General features: G+C 51.6%; 1 protein-coding gene across 3 annotated transcripts; it reads left to right on the top strand.

Moving 5' to 3' along the window:
- The first annotated feature begins 3,791 nt into the window (after positions 1 to 3,791).
- On the top strand, positions 3,792 to 23,614 carry WNT5A (Wnt family member 5A). 3 transcript variants are annotated; one of them, XM_032411516.1, is made up of 5 exons: positions 3,792 to 4,468; positions 10,400 to 10,533; positions 11,755 to 12,005; positions 16,455 to 16,747; positions 20,427 to 23,614. In XM_032411516.1, exons 1-5 carry the CDS (start codon positions 4,463 to 4,465, stop codon positions 20,883 to 20,885), a joined length of 1,143 nt encoding a protein of 380 aa, XP_032267407.1. In that variant the 5' UTR covers positions 3,792 to 4,462; the 3' UTR covers positions 20,886 to 23,614. The 3 variants fall into 3 exon arrangements, with proteins under 3 accessions (XP_032267407.1, XP_032267409.1, XP_032267408.1); XM_032411518.1 differs by lacking the exon at positions 3,792 to 4,468 and adding an exon at positions 8,326 to 8,380; XM_032411517.1 differs by lacking the exon at positions 3,792 to 4,468 and adding an exon at positions 9,938 to 9,991.
- The last annotated feature ends 353 nt before the right edge of the window (positions 23,615 to 23,967 follow it).

The raw sequence follows: 23,967 nt of genomic DNA, 5'->3' as shown, positions 1-23,967 counted from the left end.
GGCATAAAAGGGGGGGTAGATTTTCCCAGAATGACAACCCAGGCCCTGCTTTCTCCCACTGAGAAAGGCGGCCCAGGGATGCGATCGTTCATAAATTCCTTATCTTGCACTCTCTTTTGTGAAATAACCCTGTTGGGAGAGCAGCCAAGAATATTGATTTATTTGTTCCATGGACTCAAAAGCATTTTTAATGAGTGGAGCGTTGTGATACCTTGCCAGTGTGTCTGCAGATGACTCAATCTGAGTGCACACACCCAAATGCACACGGTTTACAAGGAGAGTTCAACAAACGGGGGGTTTATCGAACAAGAACCTTTGAGGTGGAGATGGGGACGCATTGGTTTCCCTCCTCCTGGCCGATTCCACCAACACCTGGGGGTGGGCTGGGCTCTTACAACCCAGCCTGGGTTTCCAGAGAAGCACCTCTGGACTGAAAACTCAATGTGGATTTCCAGTTGGCTTCCCTTGACATCTTTCTCTGGAAATAATCCTTTCATCCATTCATGCATTCATTTGGTCATTCAACAAATATTTTCGAGCACCTATTAGGTGCCAAGCACTGTCCTGAGTGCTGGTGTTCCAGCCATGAAAGATACTGTTAGGGAGCTTTCTGCATCTTTGTGGGGTGAAATCTCAGCACACCCATTATTAGTATCTTCAGAGAAAATTCACAGTCCCGTATCTAAAATCTTGGGGGCCAGGTCGGTGTGTCAGAAATTTCAGAATTTTTTGGAATGATAAAATGGAGCGGGTATATAATGATTTAGTTTGCAAAGGGCTCCAGTGAAATCTGGGGAGGTACCCAATAACTCAATGCTGGTCATATTTCTTCAGTGAAAAGTGTGGCCATTCCCTGCAACTGGACTAAATCAAGGGTATCAGAGCCTGGCAAGTGACCCACGCTAAGTACTCCATGACCCTCCCTGTTCGTTCTTGCCTCCTTCCTGATTTTCAAGGTCATCCATTTCCTTTTCACTGCACCCCTGCCACAGGTCATTACATTTCTCTGTGTTTTATTTGTTTGTGTGTTTATATGTGTATTTAAGAGGATTTTGAGGCCCTGAGAGGCTAAATGACTTGTCCAAGATTTGACAGCTAGAAAGTAGCCCAGGAGGGTTGGAACTTCAGAGTCTGCCTTCAACCACTACCCCACACCACCTTCCTCTAGAGAAAAGACAAAAAAACTACTGGGGCTGGTGTCTACATAAGCAAAGGCAACTGGGGAAAAGCAGGCAATAATCCAGATAGTTCAGAATTTGGCAAGTTTTAGAAAAAGTTTTTTGTTGGGTAGCCAGTGTTTCTGGACAGGCTGTAGGGTTGGGAGCAAGTAAATGGCCCTTTTTCTTTAGCAATAAGATCATCTATATGGACTCAGGGACACTCAGGCATGGAGTGATTTTAGCACCCTTTGAGAGCTCCATTTTTGAACAACTCATGTCCTGCCGCTTCCCAGTGTCTTCACATGCATACTGGGTGGGCTGAATCACTGCCTCTGGGCATCCGGGTTGCCTGCCCAGGAGACAGATGCAGGTCAAAACCAAAAAGGGAGAGAGGGAACTGGGTAGGGGCCCGGCCAAGGGGCTGTTCTCCCAGCACAGACCCCTCATGTTTAGACCCTCCCCTCGAACTGTCAGATGTCAGACTAGATTGGAAAACTGGAAAATGCCCACAGGTCATTGTTAAGTGGTCAAGCCCTAAAGAATGTGAGGGGACAGGGGACTCAGCAGATAAAGGGGAAATGTCTCAAGAGGAGCTTTCATGACCTTGGGCTCCCCCTCCTTAAGGCTTCCTGCACCCCTGGCTAAAGAAAAGCAAGGCCAGAGGGAGAACCGGCATCTCTTGCAGTTCCTGGGAAGCCCACACTGCCATTTTGGTGTGCCTAGCAAAAGGAGGCCAGGGCTGGGGAGGAGTCCCGTCAGCTGAGACAAGTAAGGTCCAGGAAGGGGCTGCGAAGGGTGGGACAGAGTCTCAGGAGCCTTTCCCTGCGCGAGTGGTCAGCCAACGGTGGGAGTTGGGGTTGGAAGAACAAAACAAAACAGCCACCACCACCCCACGAACCCAGGCTGCGGAGTTTTCGCCTTAAGGTCAAGTGCATGCTGCTGGATGGTGGAAATTGAATCCCGTGTGTGTGAGTGTGTGTGTGTGTGTGTGTGTGTGTGTGTGTGTGTGTGTCTTCCACCTGGGATGTCTAGAGGATGGGGAAGACTGAGAACAAGAACTGTGCTCCGGTGTGAAGCATGGTTTGGGGGTGGCGCCCCTGGCATGCTGGACTTCGGGGGCACACATCTACCAACCGCGTCCCTGCAGGGACAACCACAGGTGTCCGCAAGCGTCTAAAAGTTCCAGTGCCTGGAATCCGGTTTTGCCGAACTTTGCAAGCTTCTCACCTGAGGACACCCGCCTAGATCCACCCGGCAGCACCACACGTCGCGTCCGGGTGCGCTGGGTCGCAGCCAGAGGCTGAATCGCGCGCCCCAGTGCCCAAATCTACTACACTGGGGCGATGCAGGATGTGTGCGTCTACCCTGTTCTCCAGCCCGGGGGCTTAGGGACCCTCCCTCAGGGGTAAGAATGGGGAGGAGGTCCTCCCAGAGATTCCGTGCTAGGGCAGCAGGCCCCCTGCAGCCCCAGTGGGAGCGGCCCGGGACAGGCGAGCCAAGGGGTCCAGACCGGGAAGTTGGGGTTCAGCCTCCCGAGGGTCGGCGGCTTTGGAAGATCGCAGACAGCCGGGCGGTGGGCAGGCAGCCGCTGCGGAGTGGACCTCTCTCTTTCAGCAGATGCCTGGGGGATGGGGAGCCCAGAGAAGGGGGCTCCAACAGGGAGCGTATTCCACCCCCCCTGCACCCCAGCCGTGGTACGGCTTTAAAATCCTGCGGAGTTTGTCATAGGCCGGCCTCACCACGCATGCGCATAGGCGAAGTTGAGTTTTTTCTTTCCTTTCTCCCCCCTTCCCTCTCTCTTTCCAGCCGCCTTTGGTTCTGCAACTTAAAAAAAAAAAAAAATTTTTTTTTTTTCCCCTCTGAGAACAGCAGGGGAAAGAGGAGTCCGGAGAGAGGGAGCGAGAGTGAGGCAGTTGGCTAGGAGGGCCGGGGGTGGGTGGGGGGGTCGCGGTCCCTGCGGTGGGTCAGTCTGTCTGCGGGGCACAGGATCGCGTGGAAGGCTGCTGGAAGCTCCAAGGTGCCGCCTCCGCCGCCCAGAGTCCGGTTCGGTGCGGCCGCCGCCGAGCGAGCTCCTCCCGCCACCTCCGCCGCCGCCGCGCCGTGCCCCCGACCGCCCGCCGCCCGCCTGCTAGCTCGCCCGCCCCTCGGGCCCCGGCGCCAAACGAGGAGGTGGGCAGCCGCGCCGGCCATGGACCGCCGGAGCTGAACAGCCGCCGCGGAGCCCCTGGCCCTCGCCCCTCCCCAGCCCCACGCCCGCGGTGCCCTCGCCCCTCTTCGCCCTTCGCCTAGGGAAGGCGGGGAAAAGACGGGGATTAACCCGAAGAGAGAAAGAAGGGAGTGGGGAGGGGGGGAGCCAGTGTCTCCCCTGGGGCAATCGCCCATCGCCCCCGAAACTGCCGCACAGAGCGTTCGAGGGACAACTTTTACCCAATTTGCGCCCCCTTTTTGCCAAACCCTAAAATGAAAGGACAAAAGTTGGTGCTGACTCTTGTAGTCCGGATGGCGACTTGTGCATTTTCAGCGGCATCTCCTGGAGAAAAAGCCATGCGCGCCTGATTGTTCTGTGGCCCCAAAGCTTCAGTGTGTGTGTGGGGGGGGGGGGGGGGTGTGTGTCTGTGTGTGTACACAGACGTCCACACACTCACTCGCGGCCGCAGGATCAGCGCCTGGAAGCAGACGTTTCGGCCACAGACTTAGGAGAGGAGGGAGCTGGAGATCAGGAGGCGTGAGCCGCCGGGAGTTTGCAGAATCCGTGGTGTGAATGAACTGGGGGCACCTGGGCGCGCGGATCGCCCCCGCCCCCGCCCCGGGCCAGAGTTGAGTAGTGGGGTATTTTTTTCACCCTCTTGTGAAGAATTTTTTTTTTTTTTTATTTGTTGTAAAGTCTTTTGCACAATCACGCCCACATTTGGGGTTGGAAAGCCCTAATTACCGCCGTCGCTGATGGACGTTGGAGAGGGAGCGTCTCGCCGCGGAACAGTCGCCTGCACGCCCTCGCCGGACCCGCGGCTCCCTTGTTGCGCGCCGGCCCGGCTTTGCTGTTGCTGCCGGCTGGCGGGCTTCGGCGCCCCCTCGGTTCCCGGGCGCATCCCGGTGCTGCTCCGGCTCGGGCCCTCGGACTCGGGCGCCAGTGACCGCTTCGCCACCGATTTCCTGCGCCTGCCGGAGGCGCCCAGGAGGAGCCCGAAGCTCTGCGCCGGATCGTCCCCCCAGGCTTAACCCGGCCGCTCCGCTCGGATTCCTCGGCTGCCCTTGCTCTGGTGGCGACTTCCTCCCGGCGGCCGCGTCCCCTCCCCCTCGCCATGAAGGTAGGTGTTCTGTGCGCTGCCGACGCTCGCCACTTTTTTTTTCTTTTTTTCTTTTGGAAGCTAAATGACCCCCCCCCCCACACACACACACGTACCTCTTCCTATCCCTCCATTTCTTCTACTGCCTCCAGAAGCTGGAACTCCTGCGTAGCTGGCAGGGACCCCTACCCCTTCGCCCACCCGCCCCCCTTCGCGCACTGCCTCTGTCTCCCGGGAGACTTCCCGTCCCACAAAAAGTTCTGCAAACCTTTTAGACTTTGGAGAAAAAGTGAGGATGAGCCAGGGCAGAAGAACTGAGAGCGGTTCACCGAAGACTTTCTTTTTGCCCTGAGAAACACCAGTGTAATTTACTATGTATATTTCAGCAACAGGCTAATGATTCAATTCAACAAATATTTACGAAGCGCCCACTGCGCGGGCACCAAGAGGGTGTGTGGCCGGGGCTCAGAAAGGGGATGAGGATTCCTTGGTTGGGAGACCCGGCAGCAGGACTAGGAGCCGACACCCCAGAGCAGTGCACCGCCCCCTCTTCCCTCGTCCTCTGCTGCGGGAGGCCAGGTTGCTGCAGGCTCGTCCCGGCCAGGGAATCCCAGCGCTGCAGGCCCGTGTGCCTTTAAGAGTGCCTTGTGGGGGGCCAGCGCGCACCCCGGCGCGGGAGCCGGGTTGCGTTATTAGCATTATTAGCCGCCACTGGGTGAGCCCCGGCACTTTGCCGCGGTGATGGGGGCGGGGAGTGTTGGCAGTGGTGGCTCTAATCCCGTCCGCTGGGAAAGCGCGCCCCGGCCCCCTGCGCGGAATCTGCCTTGTCCTTTGGAAACATTTGGGCCTCCGCTTTGGGAGAGCGGGAGGGGGGCAGTTTGTGAACTCTTGTTTGTTTTAATTGTCAGTTGTATGTTAAAGCCGAGTCACACACTGCGAGGGTCACCGGGAGTTCACTTTTGCGAAAAGTTAACATTTCTTCCTGCAATATAACTTGTTATTTTCCAAACAACTTCTCCTCTGTCTGTCCTCCAAGCTTCGCTCCTTATTTCCACTTTTCTTGATCCTCTCCCATTTTGCTTTTCTAGAAAATAAGATGTTTCCTAAAGCAAACAAATGCCCGCTCGTCCTCCCCCCCCAAAAAAAGTTTTAGAAAGAACCCCAAATCTGGAGACTCCGGGGCCTTGTTTTACTTTCCAAGTCCAGTTTGGCATCGGGGCCCCTTCTCCTCTCCCGTTTTTAAATGGACAACCCGCTGTTTGGAAGTCACTTGGAGCCAGGGGTGGGATCACACCTCCCCAGCCCCTGCCCTCCCGCCAAGATTCACTGCTGCTCCAGCCTGATAGGGAGATTTCGTTTCTAGACAGTCTCTGCCAGGGGAGTTTAGAGGGGGCAATGCTGAGAGCGCGCAAGCTGTGGAGACGCCGTGGAAGTTGTGTCCGAGTGTGTAGATCTGTGCCCTGCGTGTGGGGGGCGAGGGGAGTAAAGGATCAGTTGTTCTCAAATCTTGGGCTTACTAGCTAGCCTTAATCCCGCCGGGCCCCACAAAGGAGGACGTTCCCCAGGAGGACTGGCCCGAGAGTCCCTGGCCTTTCCGTTTCCTCACCGGAGCGCCCCGGTGCATAAGGGGTTAGCACCGTGCGCACCGAGCTCAGCTCTTCCCGCTGCCTTTTTATCCTCGCAGTGCGGTGCCGGCTGCCCCCTGTTGGCCGCCTTGAGGTAGGACGCCTGGGAGTCTGTTCCTTGCGGTGGGCCGTCAGCTGCTCTTCTCTCCCTCCCACCTCTGGCTCCGCTCGGCCTTCCCGACCACCAGGTCCTCCTCTCTCGCGAGGGCCCCTCAGAGGCCCCCAGAGGACAAGCTGCTCTGCGTGGTCGCCGCAGTACGGAAGGGGCCAGGGGTCCGATCCAGCAAACGGGGCTTCGGGGGAGAGGAGGAAGAGTTTACCTCCTCCCCAGGGCGTAGGAACAGGAGCGTCGCCCTAGGAGGCCTAGGGTAGGGCCTTGGCGCTCTCACCCGTGCTGTACGTGGGAGCCAAGTGTTGCTTTCTCCTTCTCGGCTTCAATTTCTTCGTCTATTAAAAAGTGGAGTTGAAACTGCCTCTGCAGTGTGGGGGTTGAACTGATCTTTAATTTTATTTCTCCTTCACTCTGCTCTTCCTCTGATAAAGTTGAGAGCCTGTGCTTGGAGGTTAACCGGTGTGAGAAGGTGTAAGTGATGTGAGAGAGAGAGAGAAAGAGAGAGTCTTGAAGTCTGAAGAGACTTGTCCTGGGATGGAAGTGGGGAGACAGAGAACAGAACCGGGCTTGGCCACCGCTCTTCCTTTGGAGACTCCTTGTTCTCGGACTTGCTGTTCAGTCCTGAGCCGGGGCAGTCCTTGCACTGATTTAGTCGCAAGAAGCTCCCTCCACCTTCTCTCTCGGGCTTCCCCACACCCCCGCCCCCAACACACACAACACACACACAGCGCTGTGTGTGAGGGGTGGCCTCGGTCCCCCTGAGCCCAGGCTAGAGGCTTAGGGGAGCCCTACGTCCTTGTCCGCCCCCCCAAAGCGGACCTCTTGTGGGCCTCACCAGGCTCATCCTAATCCGCTCCCGCTTCTCTCTTGGCACTTCCTGGGGCAGGACGTCCCAACTTTGTGGTGCAGCCTTTTATCTCCCGCAGTTTTCTGTTTCTCTCCTTTAGGGAGAGATCACAGTGGGGAAAACAAAGTTTATTTCCTACCAAGAGCAAGGATTCTTGAAGTTTCTTATCTTTTTAGCCACCGCGAGCCCAGGTCAAACTCATTTCTGACTCCTAGCTGGTCTCCCCCTTCATTTCCATTCTCCCAGACTTGGGGGACCCTGGACGCAAAAAACCTAGTGGAAAGGGATGCCCAGACCGAACGAGGTAGCGCCCGTGGGTGAGGGTCGAGAATCTTCTTCCTGCCTTTGCGGAATTTCTCTTTAGGGGCCGCGGGGCTGAGGACTTGGGTGCTGGGCGCCCTCTCGGACGCTCTCTGTGGCTGGGGAAGCTCCTCTAACCAGAGTGATGATTTCCTCTCTCCCATCCCTCATCACCCCCAGCCTGCACCCCAGTGGATAAAGAAGGTTTAGGAACACCTTCAATCCAATGCGGAGGCTTTGGAAAGACAGAATAAGCATCACTGCGTTGAGCTGCTCTGGCTTTGGAAACTGGGGCGCACGAATGCCCTACCCCCACCTCAGCCCTCCCCTGCGCTAGAACCTCTCAAGTGCCCGCAATTCTCCACCCCATCGCATGCTAGAACAGATTCTGAGGATCCTTACATAAGTGGGCTTCTCATGGCCCTGAAAGTGTTCGAAAACATTTAGCCCGTTCTTTAGTAAACTCAGCCTCCGCCCAGAACTTTTGTTTTACCCCCGGCGTGACCGTCTCCGGAGAGGTCTCATTTCGTACTGTCTTTTCGGATCAGATCTCTTGGTAAACAGGCAGGGGTGTTTACCCTACAGAGTCGATGTATTTATTAGTGAGTTCGCTGTGGGTTCTTTCAGTCCTTCAAACTTGTGGGGGCCTTTTTGGGGGTTGCACGGGGGTTGGAGCGGGAAGAGGGCCAAGCTGTTTCCGGGCAAGCACGCGGGGTTAAGTGGAGACGCGACTCGCAGGGCTCTCCTGCCGGATCCCCTTTGGGACACCTCTGGCCTGCCCCCAGTCTGGAGCTGGGGAGACCTGAGTCTCGAAGACCCAGTGACCCACTCCCAGTTAGGAACGGGCGGACTCTCCCCGGGGTCATCGGTCCCAAAGTCGGTTCGGTTTGTGTGGCTTCGCCTCTAACAAAGAGATCCGCTGTAATCCGCCGAATCTGTTATCAATTTCTCTGCTGCCTGTGCCCCGCCCCGCGCGCCCCGCCCGTCGGGAAGCTCGGAAAGTGCGCGCGGCCAGCAGCCATCTCCGCGGGCGTCTCGTAAGCACGTCGGTGCGTGTGTGTCTATGAACGCGTTTGAGTGTGTGAATGTGCATGGGTGTGTTGTGAGTGTGTGTGAGCGCGCGGCCTTGGCCGCGGAGGGGGAGAGGCGATTTTGCAGCCTGGGCCGCGCGCGAAGTTAGACCTCGCAGCCCACCCCCTCCCCTGAAACTTGACACTTCGGGCGGGGGTGGGGAGGGAGACGGAGCCTTCTCTCTCCTAGGCTGGGGAAACCCCAGGTTTCTATTCTCCGGGATGCGCCCCTAGCTTTGCGGCGTTTGGACAATGAGTGGGCCAAGGGCTCAGAGCCCCGGTTAGCGGGCACCGGGGACCACATAAGCATTTCCTCTTGGAGAAGCCCCGAGCTGTCCTGGTCAAAAGGACGGCGGGCATAGAAAAGCCTTGGCACGCTCCTGGGCCCCCTCGCTTTTCCATGGCTGCCTAGGTCCTCTCTGTCCCTTTGACGGCTCACGTTCCAGGCCCTTCGGCCGCCTTGAGGAGGCTCACCTTTGCTTTCCCGAGGAAGGGGCTCCCTCGGGGGCTGCGGGTGGTGCAGCACAGCCGGGTTACACTTATCAGAAACGTAAAAGGGGATTTTGGAAAGCCGCTCCTCCCACCCGCACGCGCCACTGTCTCGCGCCCCCGCCGCCTACAGGTGGAGAAGTCACCAGTGGGGAGGAACGGCCGCGAAAGCTTCCAGGGCCGCCCCCTGCCCGCGAAATTCTTCACGACGGGAACCTTCGCCGCCGGGGCCCTCTGCGCCCTGGAATCCAGGGGCTCCGCCGCGGCGCGGGAGCCAGCGCATCTCTGGCCCCGCCGAGGGCTCACTCGCACCGGCTGTGGCCTCGCCCTGCACTCCCACCGTTCGGAACTTACCGAACCGAGTCTGAATCGGGCTGGAGGGTGGGGTGGAGGTGTTCTAAGGCCAGACTCACAGGGCCGCGATGGCGAAGTGGCCGACAACCCCAGACCGAGACCAAAGGAAACTGGAGTCCCCCTTGGCGTCCTTTCCTCTTTCTCCGTGGCAGCTGTCAGGAGTCGGGACAGAAGGGGGGCGGGAAGGAGAGTGAAATGAAAAATCAGAATTTGTGGGAGGGCAGGGAAGGGAGGACAGCGGGACCCGGACCCCCTTCTTCCCTCAGGGGTACTATCCCTTGTCCCCTTCTCGGGGGTACACTTGAGTTGCAGAAGGAGGCTGCAGGCAGGGGAGGGGGCACTGTTTTTCCGGTTTCCTTGGTTGAGAGAGCAGAGCTCTCTCCCCGTTATCCCCAGTGCCCCCCATCTCCTCCCCACTCCAATCTGGTTGAACAGTGTCCTAAGGAAACCCAGGCTGCCCTTCCCCCTCTGGAAGTGGCTTCCCCCAAAGCGGCCTGTAAACTGATTAGGAAACATACGCTGTTAATTCCGAGCTGCATTTCCCAGCTGGGCACTCTCGCGCACGCCGCTCCCCGGGGCCTCGCCCCCCACCCCCTGCCCTTCCCTCCCGCGTCCTGCCCCCACCCCCATCCCCCACCCCCGCGCCGGCCACCCCGCCTCCTCCGCAGCCGCCGGCGGCGTGCTCCACTCGCCTTCGCGCTCCTCGCCCATGGAATTAATTCCGGCTCCACTTGTTGCTCGGCCCAGGTCGGGGAGCGGACGAGGGTGGCTGCGGGTTCCCGAGTGAATTCCCGAGGAGGGACCCAGCACAGCGCGGACTAGAGGGGAGCGAGGGGGTGCGGGAAGCGAACAAGCAGTACAGAGGCAGCGCTTGGCACCGGGGCTTTGACTCAACAGCATTGAGACATGTTTGTAATCGCTGGCGTGCCCCGCGCGCAGGATCCCAGCGAAATCAGATTTCCTGGTGAGGTTGCGTGGGTGGATTAATTTGGAAAAAGAAACTGCCTATATCTTGCCATCAAAAAACTCACGGAGGAGAAGCGCAGTCAATCAACAGTAAACTTAAGAGACCCCGGATGCTTCCGTTGTTTAAACTTGTATGCTTGAAAATTATCTGAGAGGCAATAAACATCTGCTCCTTTCTTCCCTCTCCAGAAGTCGATTGGAATATTAAGCCCAGGAGTTGCTTTGGGGACGGCTGGAAGTGCAATGTCTTCCAAGTTCTTCCTAATGGCTTTGGCCATATTTTTCTCCTTCGCCCAGGTTGTAATAGAAGCCAATTCTTGGTGGTAAGTTCCTTCTAAGTACATATTCTTTGTTTTATTTTTATTTTTTTTAAAGATTCATGGGTACGATGCTACAGTATTTAAAGCTGAATTGTGAGTTTGAGTGCCTTTATCTGGTATATACGTGTATAATGTATTTTGTTTATGTATCTGGAAATCAGAATTTTCTTTTAACTTGTTAGTATCGTCAAACTTAATCTTTAGCTCCGTAGGGAATGGGACCCTATAAATCTACACCTTTTTCTATGAGGCCCTTGTTCAGATGTCTGCTTGTAGTACATCATGTAATAAAAGGGGACCGAAATTCACTTCTCTAATAATTGTAAGCCTATCTATAAAATTTACTTTTGCCACCTCTAGGTAGTAAAAGTGAGTTCCAGCTTTTATTTTCTGTCACTTGAGGTTATTAACCTTCAGGGTCTGAGGTAGGCAGAGTGTTCTAGGAAGACAGCTACACTCCAAGTGGGGAAGTATTGGGGCTTGAAATTTGATCAAAAGGAGGTGAACATGAAGTAGTAAAACGTCCCTAAATGAGCGTTTCTCTCTGGTTAGGGGCCTTGTAGATAGACTGCAGTATATCCGGAGGATTATTTTTGACGGCGTTCTGGATATTTTTTCCCTGTAAATGAACAGCGTTTTTTCTGACTGTCAAACATGACTTGTATTCACTGGATACCCTGTCTTGGGTCTTTCACAATCACATAAGGGGCCCTTTTAAAATGTCCAGAACATGGTGAATTTTCTTCAGTCCCTCGACTTGTGTCCCTGTTCTTCCATCGGCCAGAGGGAGCTGCTATCTCCTCCGCCCTGTGTCTAGTTGTGTCTACTTTGGGCATTCATACGCTTTCAAGGCAGATCCGTCCAATTTGTGGGGCAAAGTGAGTCACTTTCTCTAATGTCAGAGGCCTGTCCCCCAAACCGCCATCTCCCCCTTTTCTGAGCGCATTTCAGAAACACCAGGTAGATGGCAAGGAGGGCAAGGAACAGAGTGAAAACCTAACTGAGGAGCCAGATGGCGGGGTGGGGACCACACAATACCTCCGTTTTCTGAGCACAGTTTGAACAGAGGAGTTTTATGAAGCCCTTCTACTTTGTCATGAGGACAAGCCGGAGAGAAAAAGCATCTGTGTGCTGAAAACTCTGTCTCGCTGACATGCGTTCAGGGGGCCTACCTCAAGAGTTCACGTAAATCTTGAATGCACATCTCCCCCCCCCCCTTTCTAGGTCGCTAGGTATGAATAACCCCGTTCAGATGTCAGAAGTATATATCATAGGAGCGCAGCCTCTCTGCAGCCAGCTGGCAGGACTTTCTCAAGGACAGAAGAAACTGTGCCACTTGTACCAAGACCACATGCAGTACATTGGAGAAGGCGCGAAGACGGGCATCAAGGAGTGCCAGTACCAATTCCGGCATCGGCGGTGGAACTGCAGCACCGTGGACAACACCTCTGTGTTCGGCCGGGTCATGCAGATAGGTAGGACACTGCGTAACAGATGTTTAAACACAAACCAAGCCTCCTCCTGCAGAAGGGCTTCCCTACGCACTTGGGAGCTTGCTGAGGAGGGAATCTTCCAGCAGCACGAGGGCGGGGGAGTGTTGGTCACTACTTCTGTGGGCCTTAATGCCGGTTCCCACACCTTGATGATAATAAGTTTGGGGGCGCTCACTCCTTTAGCCAAATCAGAAGGGAAGCATCAGAGACACCTTCATTTTTCTGAACGCTGCATTTTTTTTTTTTTTTCTAAAACGCCTTCTGTTTGGAAGAGAAGCAGAACGCTTATGTTGGTTTCTCAAAAGGAGGTGAGGAAAGATGAGTCATTTATATCCTTTTAAACTTCAAAACTCTTTTAACGGTTAGAAGTCTCTTAAGCCACAATTCAAATGGCCCACGCATCAAACTAAATACTGTCATCTTTCGAATGCTGGCTATGCTGGAAGTGAATAAGGTTTTAATTTTCCTAATATAGATATTTCCTGAGGCTATAGAGATATATATGTTAGAAGCTTTATTTTTAGTCCCAGAAAGAATTTTAATTAGAAGTGATCCAATTTACGTTGCGATTTTGGCAATTGATATAAAAGCACATGCTAGAAACTTAAAAAAAAGTCTTAAATGTATTGCTCACAGTCAGATTCTTTATGTTAAACGTATCGTTGAACTTGGTATTGCATGCAGGGAGGAGGCGGCATTAAAATGGGGCTAAAGGCAAAGAATTTGGAAACTCAGTTTGCCTCTGGTTTGGTTTAATAGCATAGGATACTGTCTGACAGATGTGATCCTGTATGTGTTTTCTAGTGTGAATATTTTAGGTCCATTTAGTATTATGCAAACAAGCCCTTATAATTAATATGACCGCGGTGATTCCTAAAATAAGAAGCCATTTATCAAAGCAATTAACTGTTTAGACTGACTGAAGATAAAAAAGTTGGCTTAATATCCGTCACGGATGGATAAAATGCTTTTTTAAAAACCCTGAAAAGTGCATTCATTGAGAACAAAAAAGAGTTGTCAGTGGATGTTTGAGCCCAGCGACTTCATATACTAAAATAATACGGGACTGGAAGCCATTCCTCTAATTGAATGGCAAAATGGTCTGCAGCTCTCAGCCTGCAGTTTCATAGGGCTTTGTCCTTCCTGTTAATGATTAAAATGTGCTAATGTATATACTGGGATCTGAATCTAGGAGTTAAGCGGCAGGAACACAGGAGCTTGCCCTGAGCATGGACTGCCCTCTGTAGTTAACTGGGGTGGTGGAGATTCTCTTCTGCATTGTCATATTGCGAGTAAGCTCACAACTGGTTTGTTTGTTGGTTTGTTTTAGCTGTATCAGAATGGTAAGTTGTCAGCTTTGCCTTATATATATTCCCCCTAAACTGCCTTCCTCTCAAACTCTGGGAGCACTTTTTCACATGTGTGTGAGTTTGCAAAAGCCGTACATTTTTGATAGTAACCAGGAAGCAAAACAGCAATTGGAATGGTTTTTCTGTGTCGTCACTGGAACAGGGCTTTGATTTAAGATCCTCTTTTCGTCTTCCTATGTAGCCTGTGTTGGGCCAAAATGTTCAGAATAAGCTATCATTTGCTAAGTGGATTTGAGTTCTGCTGGAGATTTATTTAAAATGTGGTCCAAGATTCAAAGAGCCTGCTTCCTCAGGGAACAAGCAGAACCTTTGGTACAAAGGCTTATAGTTAATTGTCCCTTGCAAATACACTGTCTGGTCCTCAGCTGTGTGGTACTCCCATCTGGGTTGGTGGCAAGTGGGTGGGAGTAGAACCTCCTGGCAGCCTCCGAGGGCGCCCTGCTAGATCCTACCATCAAGTTAGCTGATGTCCTGGGCATCTGAGAGCACACCCCATCCTCCTTTGCCCAAAGCCCCCCAGGTTCCTGGGATCTTATAGCAGGAAGCTGCTGCTGGGCTTTCGGTGGAACACTGCTGGGGCCTTCTCTTCTATTTATTTAAAAAAGAGATGGAGGGAAGAAAAACCAGAACAGATTTTTGTGGAAGGGGCACATGGACCCAACCCCAACAGTGGGAAATTTACTTGGCTTTCACTTTTCTATTTATGAGTCTGTTTGAAGAGAAGGAGCTAAGGGAAAATTTAAGACACGTTTGATGCTGCAGGGTGTGTGTGTGTGTGTGTGTGTGTGTGTGTGTGTGTGTGTACGCGCGCGCACCCACTCCAGAGCACTTAGTACAACCAGGGACATGGAGAGCAATTCGTGTCCGTGAGAATCTGACCCTGTGACGGGGCCAGTGTCTGAGAAACTCAGGCTGCCACTTCCATCCCTCTTTGACTCATTTTTCTAGGGTGCCAGTTGCCAGGGAGGCACTGTATTACACAATTGGCCAGTGAAGGGCCCACTCTTCATTTTGGAAACCTTCTCATTTTTCATCACGCTACCCTTTCCTCCAGCTTTTGTCTCCCGTCTCTTCTTTGTCTCCACACTGTGAAAAGATATATAAGAAAGGCTCCATTTTTAAGGGGTGCGAGGGTCCGAAGAGATGTAGATCTCACAGGGAGGGAAACCGAACTGAACCAGCAGTGTTCCATCCGGGATGGCTGTGTCCACAGGCTATCAGCCAAAGAGCACTTTTCAAACTGACGTTTTTCCCTTCAGTGACCAATGAGCTTAAGAGATTTCGACCAGGTTTGGGTGCCAGGGCGAAAAAAGGAAATGCTCAAGGTAGACCCGTGAAAAAAGTGGTATTATTGTGTTTTGTATAAAAGCCCTTTTATGCACTGTCTACTCCCAGGACAGTGCCTTATGTTTATGTATCTCCACAGGACTCTTGATCTATCTTCCTCTAGCTCCTGCCTTATTCTACAAGTCTCCCATCCAGGGCCACAACTTCTTCTATACTATCAGTGTTAATCCTCAAATAACTCCCTAGAAAGTATCTGCTCACCTCATTTCTCTCCACTCCCTGATGTGCCCTGCCTCTCTCATTTGAGCTAGATAGATGTAACACCCCTTAGGAACTTTCTGGATCCTCCTGCCAACCACCAGCACACCCCTCAAATTATTCATTTTTTAAATTGTGGGAGAGAAGGTCTGTGGTAACCAGGAACCTTGGCCATTCCTGGAAGGAGGAATCACAGATATCTGTGGATTGAAGTGTGGAGCTCAAGTTCCAGAAAGCGCAGCCTACTGGATCCTGGAATTGGCATAGCCATGCTCCTCAGACGGACCCTTCTAGTTGGGGCTGAATCCTGTTGTCATCTGTTCTTCTGCTGTACCACCTCCCCCCACCCCCCCCAAAAAAGATTGTTAGCAAGCTCTTTAAGTGTGGGAGAAACTTATGCTGGTACAGGGATTTCAGCGCCAAAATCGGCCCTTTTTTCTCCTAGGCATCTAGTTCAATGCCCTTATTTTATAGTTGAAGAAAGTGAGCCCCCCGCCCCCCCCAGTACACCCCTCAGGCCCAGCTTCAGCGGGCAGGGTGTTAACCCTTTCTCTCTGGTACCACTGCATTTTTATTAAGTGGCTTCTTGTTACACATGGAAACATCTCCATGTACAAGTGGGAATTGAGGTAGTCTATGATTGCCTCCATTTGCCTCCTGACAAATGGGACTCCTGTCAGTGTTGTACAGGGAAGTAGCCTTTACAGCTTTTGAGAAGGGGAAGACTTTTCTTTTCCCCTCAGATTGTGGTTTCTTCCTTCTTGCTATTTATTCTAACACTTTGAGGCAAAGGCTATGGGGGGGGGGGTTTGCAGAAGTAGCATAAAAGACAGCAGGCTGTTTTAAAAGTAGACCTCCATTTTCCTGAATGAGAAGTATCAGGCCAATTGACTTGGGATTTAAGAAGAGGCAAGTTTCACTCCAATACTCTAGAAACAGGTTTAGAAACGTCCTTTGGGGATGTCAAGAGCCTTGTCCTGAGACGGGCACCATGCTGCTTCGTGATGGAGCAGGGGGAGCCAGGCCCCAGGAGGAGGGCCTCTGGGTCCCAGGGCCTAAGACTTTCAGAGGCTCTAAGCCTAGCAAATTCTGTGCTCCCGCTGGAGGTAACTCAAAATGAAAATGACACCAAACCTTAAAATAAGTGTAAGGAAGTCTCCGCACATTCTGTTCTCCCTCAATGACTTCTTTCATGTGCATTTTGGGAAGTAAGTTTCCAGGATTTTCAGGGGCTGGAGGGAAAAACCAACCCAGCCCTGCCCGAGCTGGCTTTTCAGTGTCCCAGCAAAGACCTCGGGGGTCTGTCACTTGGCTGCTGCCACGTGTTGGGGCGGCTCTCCTGGCCTTCCCTGGGGGTGGGGGCCGCCCCGGTGTGTTAGGGCTGGGGGCGCCCCCGGCCCCCTCTGCCCCGGTGGGTGCCCCGGGGCCTCTGGATGGGAGGGAAGGGGTGGGGCTCTGGGGGGGGCGTCCTCGGAGCCGAGCAGGCGCCTGGTGACCCCCCGCGTCCCGCCCGCAGGCAGCCGCGAGACGGCCTTCACGTACGCGGTGAGCGCCGCGGGGGTGGTGAACGCCATGAGCCGCGCGTGCCGCGAGGGCGAGCTGTCCACCTGCGGCTGCAGCCGCGCCGCGCGCCCCAAGGACCTGCCGCGGGACTGGCTGTGGGGCGGCTGCGGGGACAACATCGACTACGGCTACCGCTTCGCCAAGGAGTTCGTGGACGCGCGCGAGCGGGAGCGCATCCACGCCAAGGGCTCGTACGAGAGCGCGCGCATCCTCATGAACTTGCACAACAACGAGGCCGGCCGCAGGGTGAGTCCCGCCCCGCCCGCCCCGCCCCGCTCGGGTCCCTAGGCTCGGCGGCCGGCAGCCGTCTCTCCGGCCCTCGGTGCCCCCCAGCGCCGCCCTCCAGGTGTACTTGCCCCCACCCCCACCCCCACTCCTAGGCATCCGGCCCCTACCCTTTCTGATTCTGGCTCTGTCTCAGGTCGCTTTTTCTCCCTCTCTGCTCCCCTGTCTGTCTCCTTCCCTTCCTCCTGCCCCACCTACACCTAGGCCTCTCTGGAGAGGGGTGCACGCCCCAGAAAGGCCTCCTGGAGGTGAATCATCCTGCCCTGGCCCCCTCCAGCAAAGGTGCTCCTCCAGTTGCTTGAGAAAGAGCTTTCTCTGCCTTTTTAATTAGTCCCCAGTGCAATTGGCCAGCCCAGCTCAGAAATAAAAATGTGAATAAAGTTCGCCCTCCTCCCCAGAACATGTTTGTGGTTGGGCTTAAATTTGGGAGAGGGATTTCTTTATCCTGGTAGGTGCCCAGTGGAGAAAGTCCTCAGCTCAGCTTCCAGGACTTAGCTTTTCCCTCCCTTGCTTTCTCCTTGCCTCCCCTCATGGCATTAGATAGCAGGCCTGACAGATTGAGGGTTTTGTTTTGTTTTGTTTAAAGAGCTTTTCTAGGAAAACTACAGCATTTTTAGGAGTGTGGAGTTTTATAGGGCTGCCCATCAGGCCAATCGAGGGTGGCTCTGGATAGAAGAGAGGGCCACTCAGAAGTACCCAGAGAGACCAGCTTTGCAAGCCTTCACCAGCCTTCTGGGTCCACTCTTTCCTTCCCCTGGTGGGAAGCTTCTCCACAATAGTTAAAAAGACCCTTTTTTTCCTGCGGTTAAACACATGGCACTTTATGGCTGCTTTAAAATGAAGGGGTGAAACTTTTCTTAACTTTGGCAGCATTGAAAACCAGGGTCATTATTTTTTCACAGAACCCAAGGTAGGTGCCAGGAACTTTCTGGTCAGAGATTTCACTCTTCTGTATTTTGGGGTGAGGAAAAGGGAAGATAATCACAGAGTAAAATATAGAGGACTGGGAGGAGCCTTAGAACCCTCTGACCACACACCCTCATTTGTAAAGCTTGGGAAACTGAGGCCCTAGAGAACCACTTCATGGCCATGGGGGAAAATTGATGGATTGAGATACAAGTCCAGGCACGTTTTTGTTAAACTCATGCGTCACAGCTCAGGGGTTAAGGGCTATCGGTTTTGGAATTAAAGAAATCTAGATTAAGATCCAGTTCTGTTCCTTTCTGTGTATGAGCCTCAGTTTCCACATTTCCACATCTGTTGGATGGCCATGGCATGAACTATCACTTGGGGTTATGTGAGGACTACCTGGGATCATATAGGAGGTGGATCCATACGAAGTTACCAAGGCTTGACTATCTCTGACCAGTAAAATAAGAGTTTCACATGGTTCAGTCAAAAGGGCTGAGTTTAGTGTCCGCCTTTGGTAAGTGCTCGATAAATCATAATTGTTAGACATTATGAAGTAGGGAACAGAGAAGTCAAAGATTATCTAGATAATTCCAGCTAACCTAGCTTCTCACTTAAGCATGTGGAGGTGTTGGGGAAGGATTAAACTCGGCAGATTTTTGCCTGTGGTGCCCAGAGGGAGTGTGGCCTCTCCTTTCTCAAGCCTCCCATTGCTGTCTCTCCCCACTGCAGCTGACCAAGGCCACATAATGGGCATGTCAGCCCCACTCTCTGTGGGAGCCCATAAAGCTTGCCCCTGTCCTCACAGGGGGCACATCCCATTACTCTGAGCATACAGGGCCTCAGACCAGACGTGCCTCCAGGACAGAGATGTGCTTGACTCTTCTGGGCCCCATTGTGCCCATATTTGGTACTTTCATCCATGGAGGGGATTTCTTTGACTTCTCTCAGGAAGAGAAATGATCAGGGGCTTAGCAAGCAAGGAGAGAAGGTCAAGGGATTTCCAAGTGGAAAGAGGGGGTTTTGGAGAGTTGGAAAAGCACCTTTAATATTAGAATGTCATTTAACATCTACATTTTTAAATAGTGAGTGAATTCTTTTTGTAGGTTTTATAACTTGAGCAGTGAGCTGCCCTTGGATCCTGGCAGATGAAGTTACATAGAAGACAGTTTTTCTCCAGGACAGTGGGGGTAGGGAGGAGGAAATTTGGACACTGTGCCAGGAAATCATATTAGAATCACCTTGGGGCATTAGCTTTTTATTTTCCTCAAAGGGGAGCAAAGGTTAAATACATTTGCAAAACCCTTCCACACATTAGCTGAGTGCCTGAAACTCTTTATGCCAGGGGAGTACATTTTGGCCCCTCCCCCTTTTTAAAACCCCTTATGAATCCTTCTAGGATGAAGGGAGCTGTTCTGGGTGAAAGGAGCCTTCTAGCTCACTCCAGCCTCCAGGTTCCTGACAGTCCCCCTGCAGCTTGCCAGCACCACTCCGACTCTGCAGGGTGACTGGCACAGGGGCTGTGGGCAGTGGCGACTATAAATAGGCAGCCACCACCTCCCAGACTGCTGGGCACAGTGCTGTGAGGCCAAGGCCAGTGGGCGCTGCTACTGGGAGGCCACAGTGACCCAGTGAGAGCCCAGGACCAGCACCCAGATGCCATGGGCTCATCGCTCTGGAGAAAGAACAGATTCACTGCATCCTGTATGCCAGACACTTTTGTTGCATCCCCTCACTCTATCCTTATAACAGTATTGCGAGGTTCATACCATTACAGTTGCCCTTCCCAGATAGAAAGAGGAGGCTCTGAGAGGTGAGGCCAGTTGCCTGAATTCAGGGGCAGAGTTAGGACAAAACTCACATCCGCCTAGGTCTGGTGTGGGTGCTCTTATCTTAGACAGTGTGGGGAAGGGCTAGGGATTGTGCAGGACCCAGGAGTGAGACTGCCTGAGATCCAGGCCTGGTTTCCCCACATTCTAGCTGTGTAGCCTGTGCAGGCCACTTACCCTCTCTGTGCCATGTGCCATCATCTAACCCATTATAATGTTATTTGGGAGGATTCAGTGAGATAAATAGTATAAAGGCTATGATGACAGTGCCTGGCACACAGCAGTAATAACAGTGACTACGATTTGAACCCTGATCCCATCTGGGCTGGCCCCCCTCCCCACCCTCCTGCTTAGCAGCTGGGTGCCCATGGGCAAGTCACCAAGCATGAGCTTGGAGCCCAACTGCCTGGGTTCAAATCCTGGCACCCCTGTGTTCCAGTGGCTGGGTAAGAACTCTATGGGCCTCACTTTTCCTCTCTGTGAAATGGGCATGATATTAGCACTACCCTCATAGGCTGGCTGAGGGGATTAATCCAGGTAATGAAGGCGAGGAATTGTGAATAATCTCTGGGATGAGCGTTCAAGACCTATTAGTTGCTGTAACATTTTCCTGGGAAAAAAGAAGCAACTGGAGTGGTCTTTTCCTGTTCCCATTTAAAAGCTGGTTGTTGCTCACCGTGATGTGTACTAATGAGGGGCTAAGAGCCTATTTATCTTGTAGACTTTTTAAAGAAGGTGACACCAGCCTTCTGGTAGCGCAGGATGAGGAGGAACTAGGCCGGGCCCTGGCGGAGCTGGGGACCGCGGCTCCACGGGGAAGGGGGAGGGGAGCTTTGGGAACATACCTTCCACCAGCGTGCTCCTCCGCGAGTGGGTACACTGACTGTCCCATCTCCTCACAGACGGTGTACAACCTGGCCGATGTGGCCTGCAAGTGCCACGGGGTGTCGGGCTCGTGTAGCCTCAAGACGTGCTGGCTGCAGCTGGCCGACTTCCGCAAGGTGGGCGACGCCCTGAAGGAGAAGTACGACAGCGCGGCGGCCATGCGGCTCAACAGCCGGGGCAAGCTGGTGCAGGTCAACAGCCGCTTCAACTCGCCCACCACGCAGGACCTGGTCTACATCGACCCCAGCCCCGACTACTGCGTGCGCAACGAGAGCACGGGCTCGCTGGGCACGCAGGGCCGCCTGTGCAACAAGACGTCGGAGGGCATGGACGGCTGCGAGCTCATGTGCTGCGGCCGCGGCTACGACCAGTTCAAGACCGTGCAGACGGAGCGCTGCCACTGCAAGTTCCACTGGTGCTGCTACGTCAAGTGCAAGAAGTGCACGGAGATCGTGGACCAGTTTGTGTGCAAATAGCGGGCGCCCGCCGCCCGCCCGTCACCCAGCCCCGCCCCCAGGACCCACTTATTTATAGAAAGTACAGTGATTCTGGTTTTTCTCTTTTAATATTGTTTTATTCCCCCCCATCATTGCAACCGGAACCATTTTTTTTTCTGTTCCCATCTAAGAACTCTGTGGTTTATTATTAATATTATAATTATTATTTGGCAATAACGGGGGGGTGGGAACCAAGACAAATATTTATTTTGTGCATCTTTGAAAAGGTAAGACAAGACTTCTTTTGATGGTATAGGATGAGGGGGGATTTCCATGTACCCTTAGTTGTGTGCACATCTAGAAGGGAAAGGAAAGATGTTTTCTTTTTCTCAACTATGGGGTCAAATATAGGACAGGTAGCATCCAGCTGGAAGGGGGTGGTACAACTCTATGCACGATTAAGCTTCTGTGACCAAAATGAATTGTAAATGCTCTGGGGAAAGTGGAGAGGTCTGGAGAAACAAACAAGAAATGAGACCCCCCCCCTTCCCTAGGGGCTGCCAGCCTGAAACATTTTCAAAATGGTAATTTAAAAAGTAACAGCGAGAATCTCACATCCCTCAAAGATGTATCATTTGTCTCATTTTTCTGAAATGTTCCATCTGCAGAGGGTCCTGTACTGGTAGATACTGAAACTTAGGGACAGGGAGGAAAGCCTCGGAAGTTAAAAAAAAAACCTTAAAAATGCCTGTATCGAGATACTGATTTGATGCTGTTACAGGAATTAGGTTGTCAGATTGGAAAAGGATCCCCGAATGATTCTGGGTACTAGCCATTTTGTTTGGAGAGAAGCAGGGAGGTTGGATTAAATATAAAAAGAAAAATATACTGTAATTTTCTTAGGGATGCTTGGTTAATAAATGATGATGATGAAAATAATAAATGAATGCCATTCACAGATCCTCAGCCCAGACAACAAGGTAACTGCGTGCAGGTCAGGGCTGCACCAGAGCAGAAACCCTGTGTGAAGGGGAAAAAGTGAAATCGGCCCTCGGGCTTGACCCCAAGTCCTCTCTGATTCCTCCTGGCCCTGCTGTGATGTGATGCTGGCCAAAAGGCAGCTCCACTGGGTCCCCTTTGATTGTGGGACAGGAAATGAAACGTTACAAGCTCCACTTGGGAAGTAGTTTGCTACTTAGGGATTTTTTCCCCTAAAACTTTTATTTTGAGGAGCAGTAGTTTTATATGTTTTAATGACATTACATGGCTAATGGAGTTCCCAGAGGTGTTGCAGCGTTTCACTCTTGTGATCCTGTGTGTAGACTATCCACTCCAGCTTTTCCTATTATACTGCAGGTGTACCCTAAGACTGTTCCTAGTGTACTTGAACAGTTGCATTTATAAGGGGGGTGTGGTTTAATGGTGCCTGATATCTCAAAAGTCTTTTGTACATAACATATATATATATACACACACACATCTATATATAAATATAAATATAGTTATATCTCAGTGCAGCCAGTGACTTATAGTTTACTCTGGGGTTATTTCTCCCTCTAGAGCATTGTTATCCTTCATTGCAATCCAACTGGGATTTTTCCAGAAGGTTTCCGAGTTGAGCTTGGGCTGCAGCCCTGAAGCGATCGATCACACCTGGAGCATCACAAAGCAGCCTTGTTTCTGAGGAATCTGGAAGGTCTTACTGCTAATGCATGTTGGTTTGAAGATTTCTTTTATCGTCCCTGCGCCATCCCCTTCTCTCCAATCTCCATTTCTGTACACTTTCCAGAAAGGGCATTACTCGTTTGTCATAGACGTGGAAACCAAGAGACACTCCAAACTCAGAAGCATTGTCTACGTTTCCATTTCCTTGGTTCGTTTTGCAGAGTGGAAACCGGTGCTTCTTAGATCTGGTAGGACCTGTTTGAGTCCGTAAGGAAAATCGAGCTCACGACAAAACATAGCTAGTTAAAAAAAAAAAATTTTTTTTTAAAGCAAAGGACACCTCTTTCCTAAAAGTGCCATCAAATGTGTTCTTATCTCAGACTTACGCTGTTTTAAAAGTTTGGAAAACTACACATCTCCTGCAACCCTCCTAGGCTCAGTGGCCTTCATAATCACCTCTGCCACCTGTGGCTCTTTAATTTATTGCACGAAGATATTCTCGTCCCCTCAGTTGCAGTGAATTGCAAGCAAAAGATCTTGAAATTGAAAAGCACTAATTAGTTTAAAATGTCACTTTTTTGGTTTTTATTATACAAAAACCATGAAGTAATTTTTTTATTTGCTAAACCAGATTTTGTTCCTTTTTAGTGATTCATGTTTATGAAGAGAGTTGAGTTTAACAATCCTAGTTTTTAAAAGAAACTATTTAATGTAAGATATTCTACTTGTCATTCAGATATTATGTATATCTTCTATGGCCTTTATTCTGTACTTTTAATGTACATATTTCTGTCTTGCGTGATTTGTATATTTCACTGGTTTAAAAAACAAACATCGAAAGGCTTATGCCAAATGGAAGATAGAATATAAAATAAAACATTACTTGTATATTGGTAAGTGGTTTCAATTGTCCTTCAGATACTTCATGTGAAGGTTTTTTGAGAAACCATGAGGGATAGTTTAGAATGGCTACACGTCAGAATAATAGAAGAGTCGAGAGTTTTACCAAAACCAAACTTCGGGAGCTTCAAAAGATTTCTATATGTAACGGAACAAAAGGGGAATTCTCTTTCCTATATGTGTTCCTCAAAAAAAAAAAAAAAGAAAAGAAAAGAAAAGAAAGCAAGCAGATGGCTTAAAGCTGGTTATAGGATTGCTCACATTCTTTTAGCATTATGCATGTAACTTAATTGTTTTAGAGCGTGTTGCTGTTGTAACATCTCAGAGAAGAACTGAAAAGGCACACGCTTTTATCCATGACCAGTATTTTGGTCCAAAAGTGTATTTGTGTTTACCACTGCATCTGTTTGAAGTTACTATGGACGGATTGTCTCTATGCCCCTTTGAAAGTAGTTCTATGAAAAGCAAGCCTCAGTCTGCAGAGAATGAAACCCATTGGAAACTAAAGGTTCGTTGTGTTAAGTGCAATTAATATGAGTTCTTGTGCTTTCTGAAA

This window comes from Phoca vitulina, unplaced genomic scaffold, assembly GCF_004348235.1.
Source record: "Phoca vitulina isolate PV1807 unplaced genomic scaffold, GSC_HSeal_1.0 scaffold13, whole genome shotgun sequence".
Lineage (NCBI taxonomy): Eukaryota > Metazoa > Chordata > Mammalia > Carnivora > Phocidae > Phoca > Phoca vitulina.
This window is presented reverse-complemented; position numbering and strand designations above follow the sequence as displayed.

Coding starts and splice junctions, on each gene's coding strand:
- WNT5A (XM_032411516.1), top strand. Junction 10,534..11,754: donor ATAGAAGCCAATTCTTGGTG/GTAAGTTCCTTC, acceptor CCCCCTTTCTAG/GTCGCTAGGTATGAATAACC. Junction 16,748..20,426: donor ACAACGAGGCCGGCCGCAGG/GTGAGTCCCGCC, acceptor ATCTCCTCACAG/ACGGTGTACAACCTGGCCGA.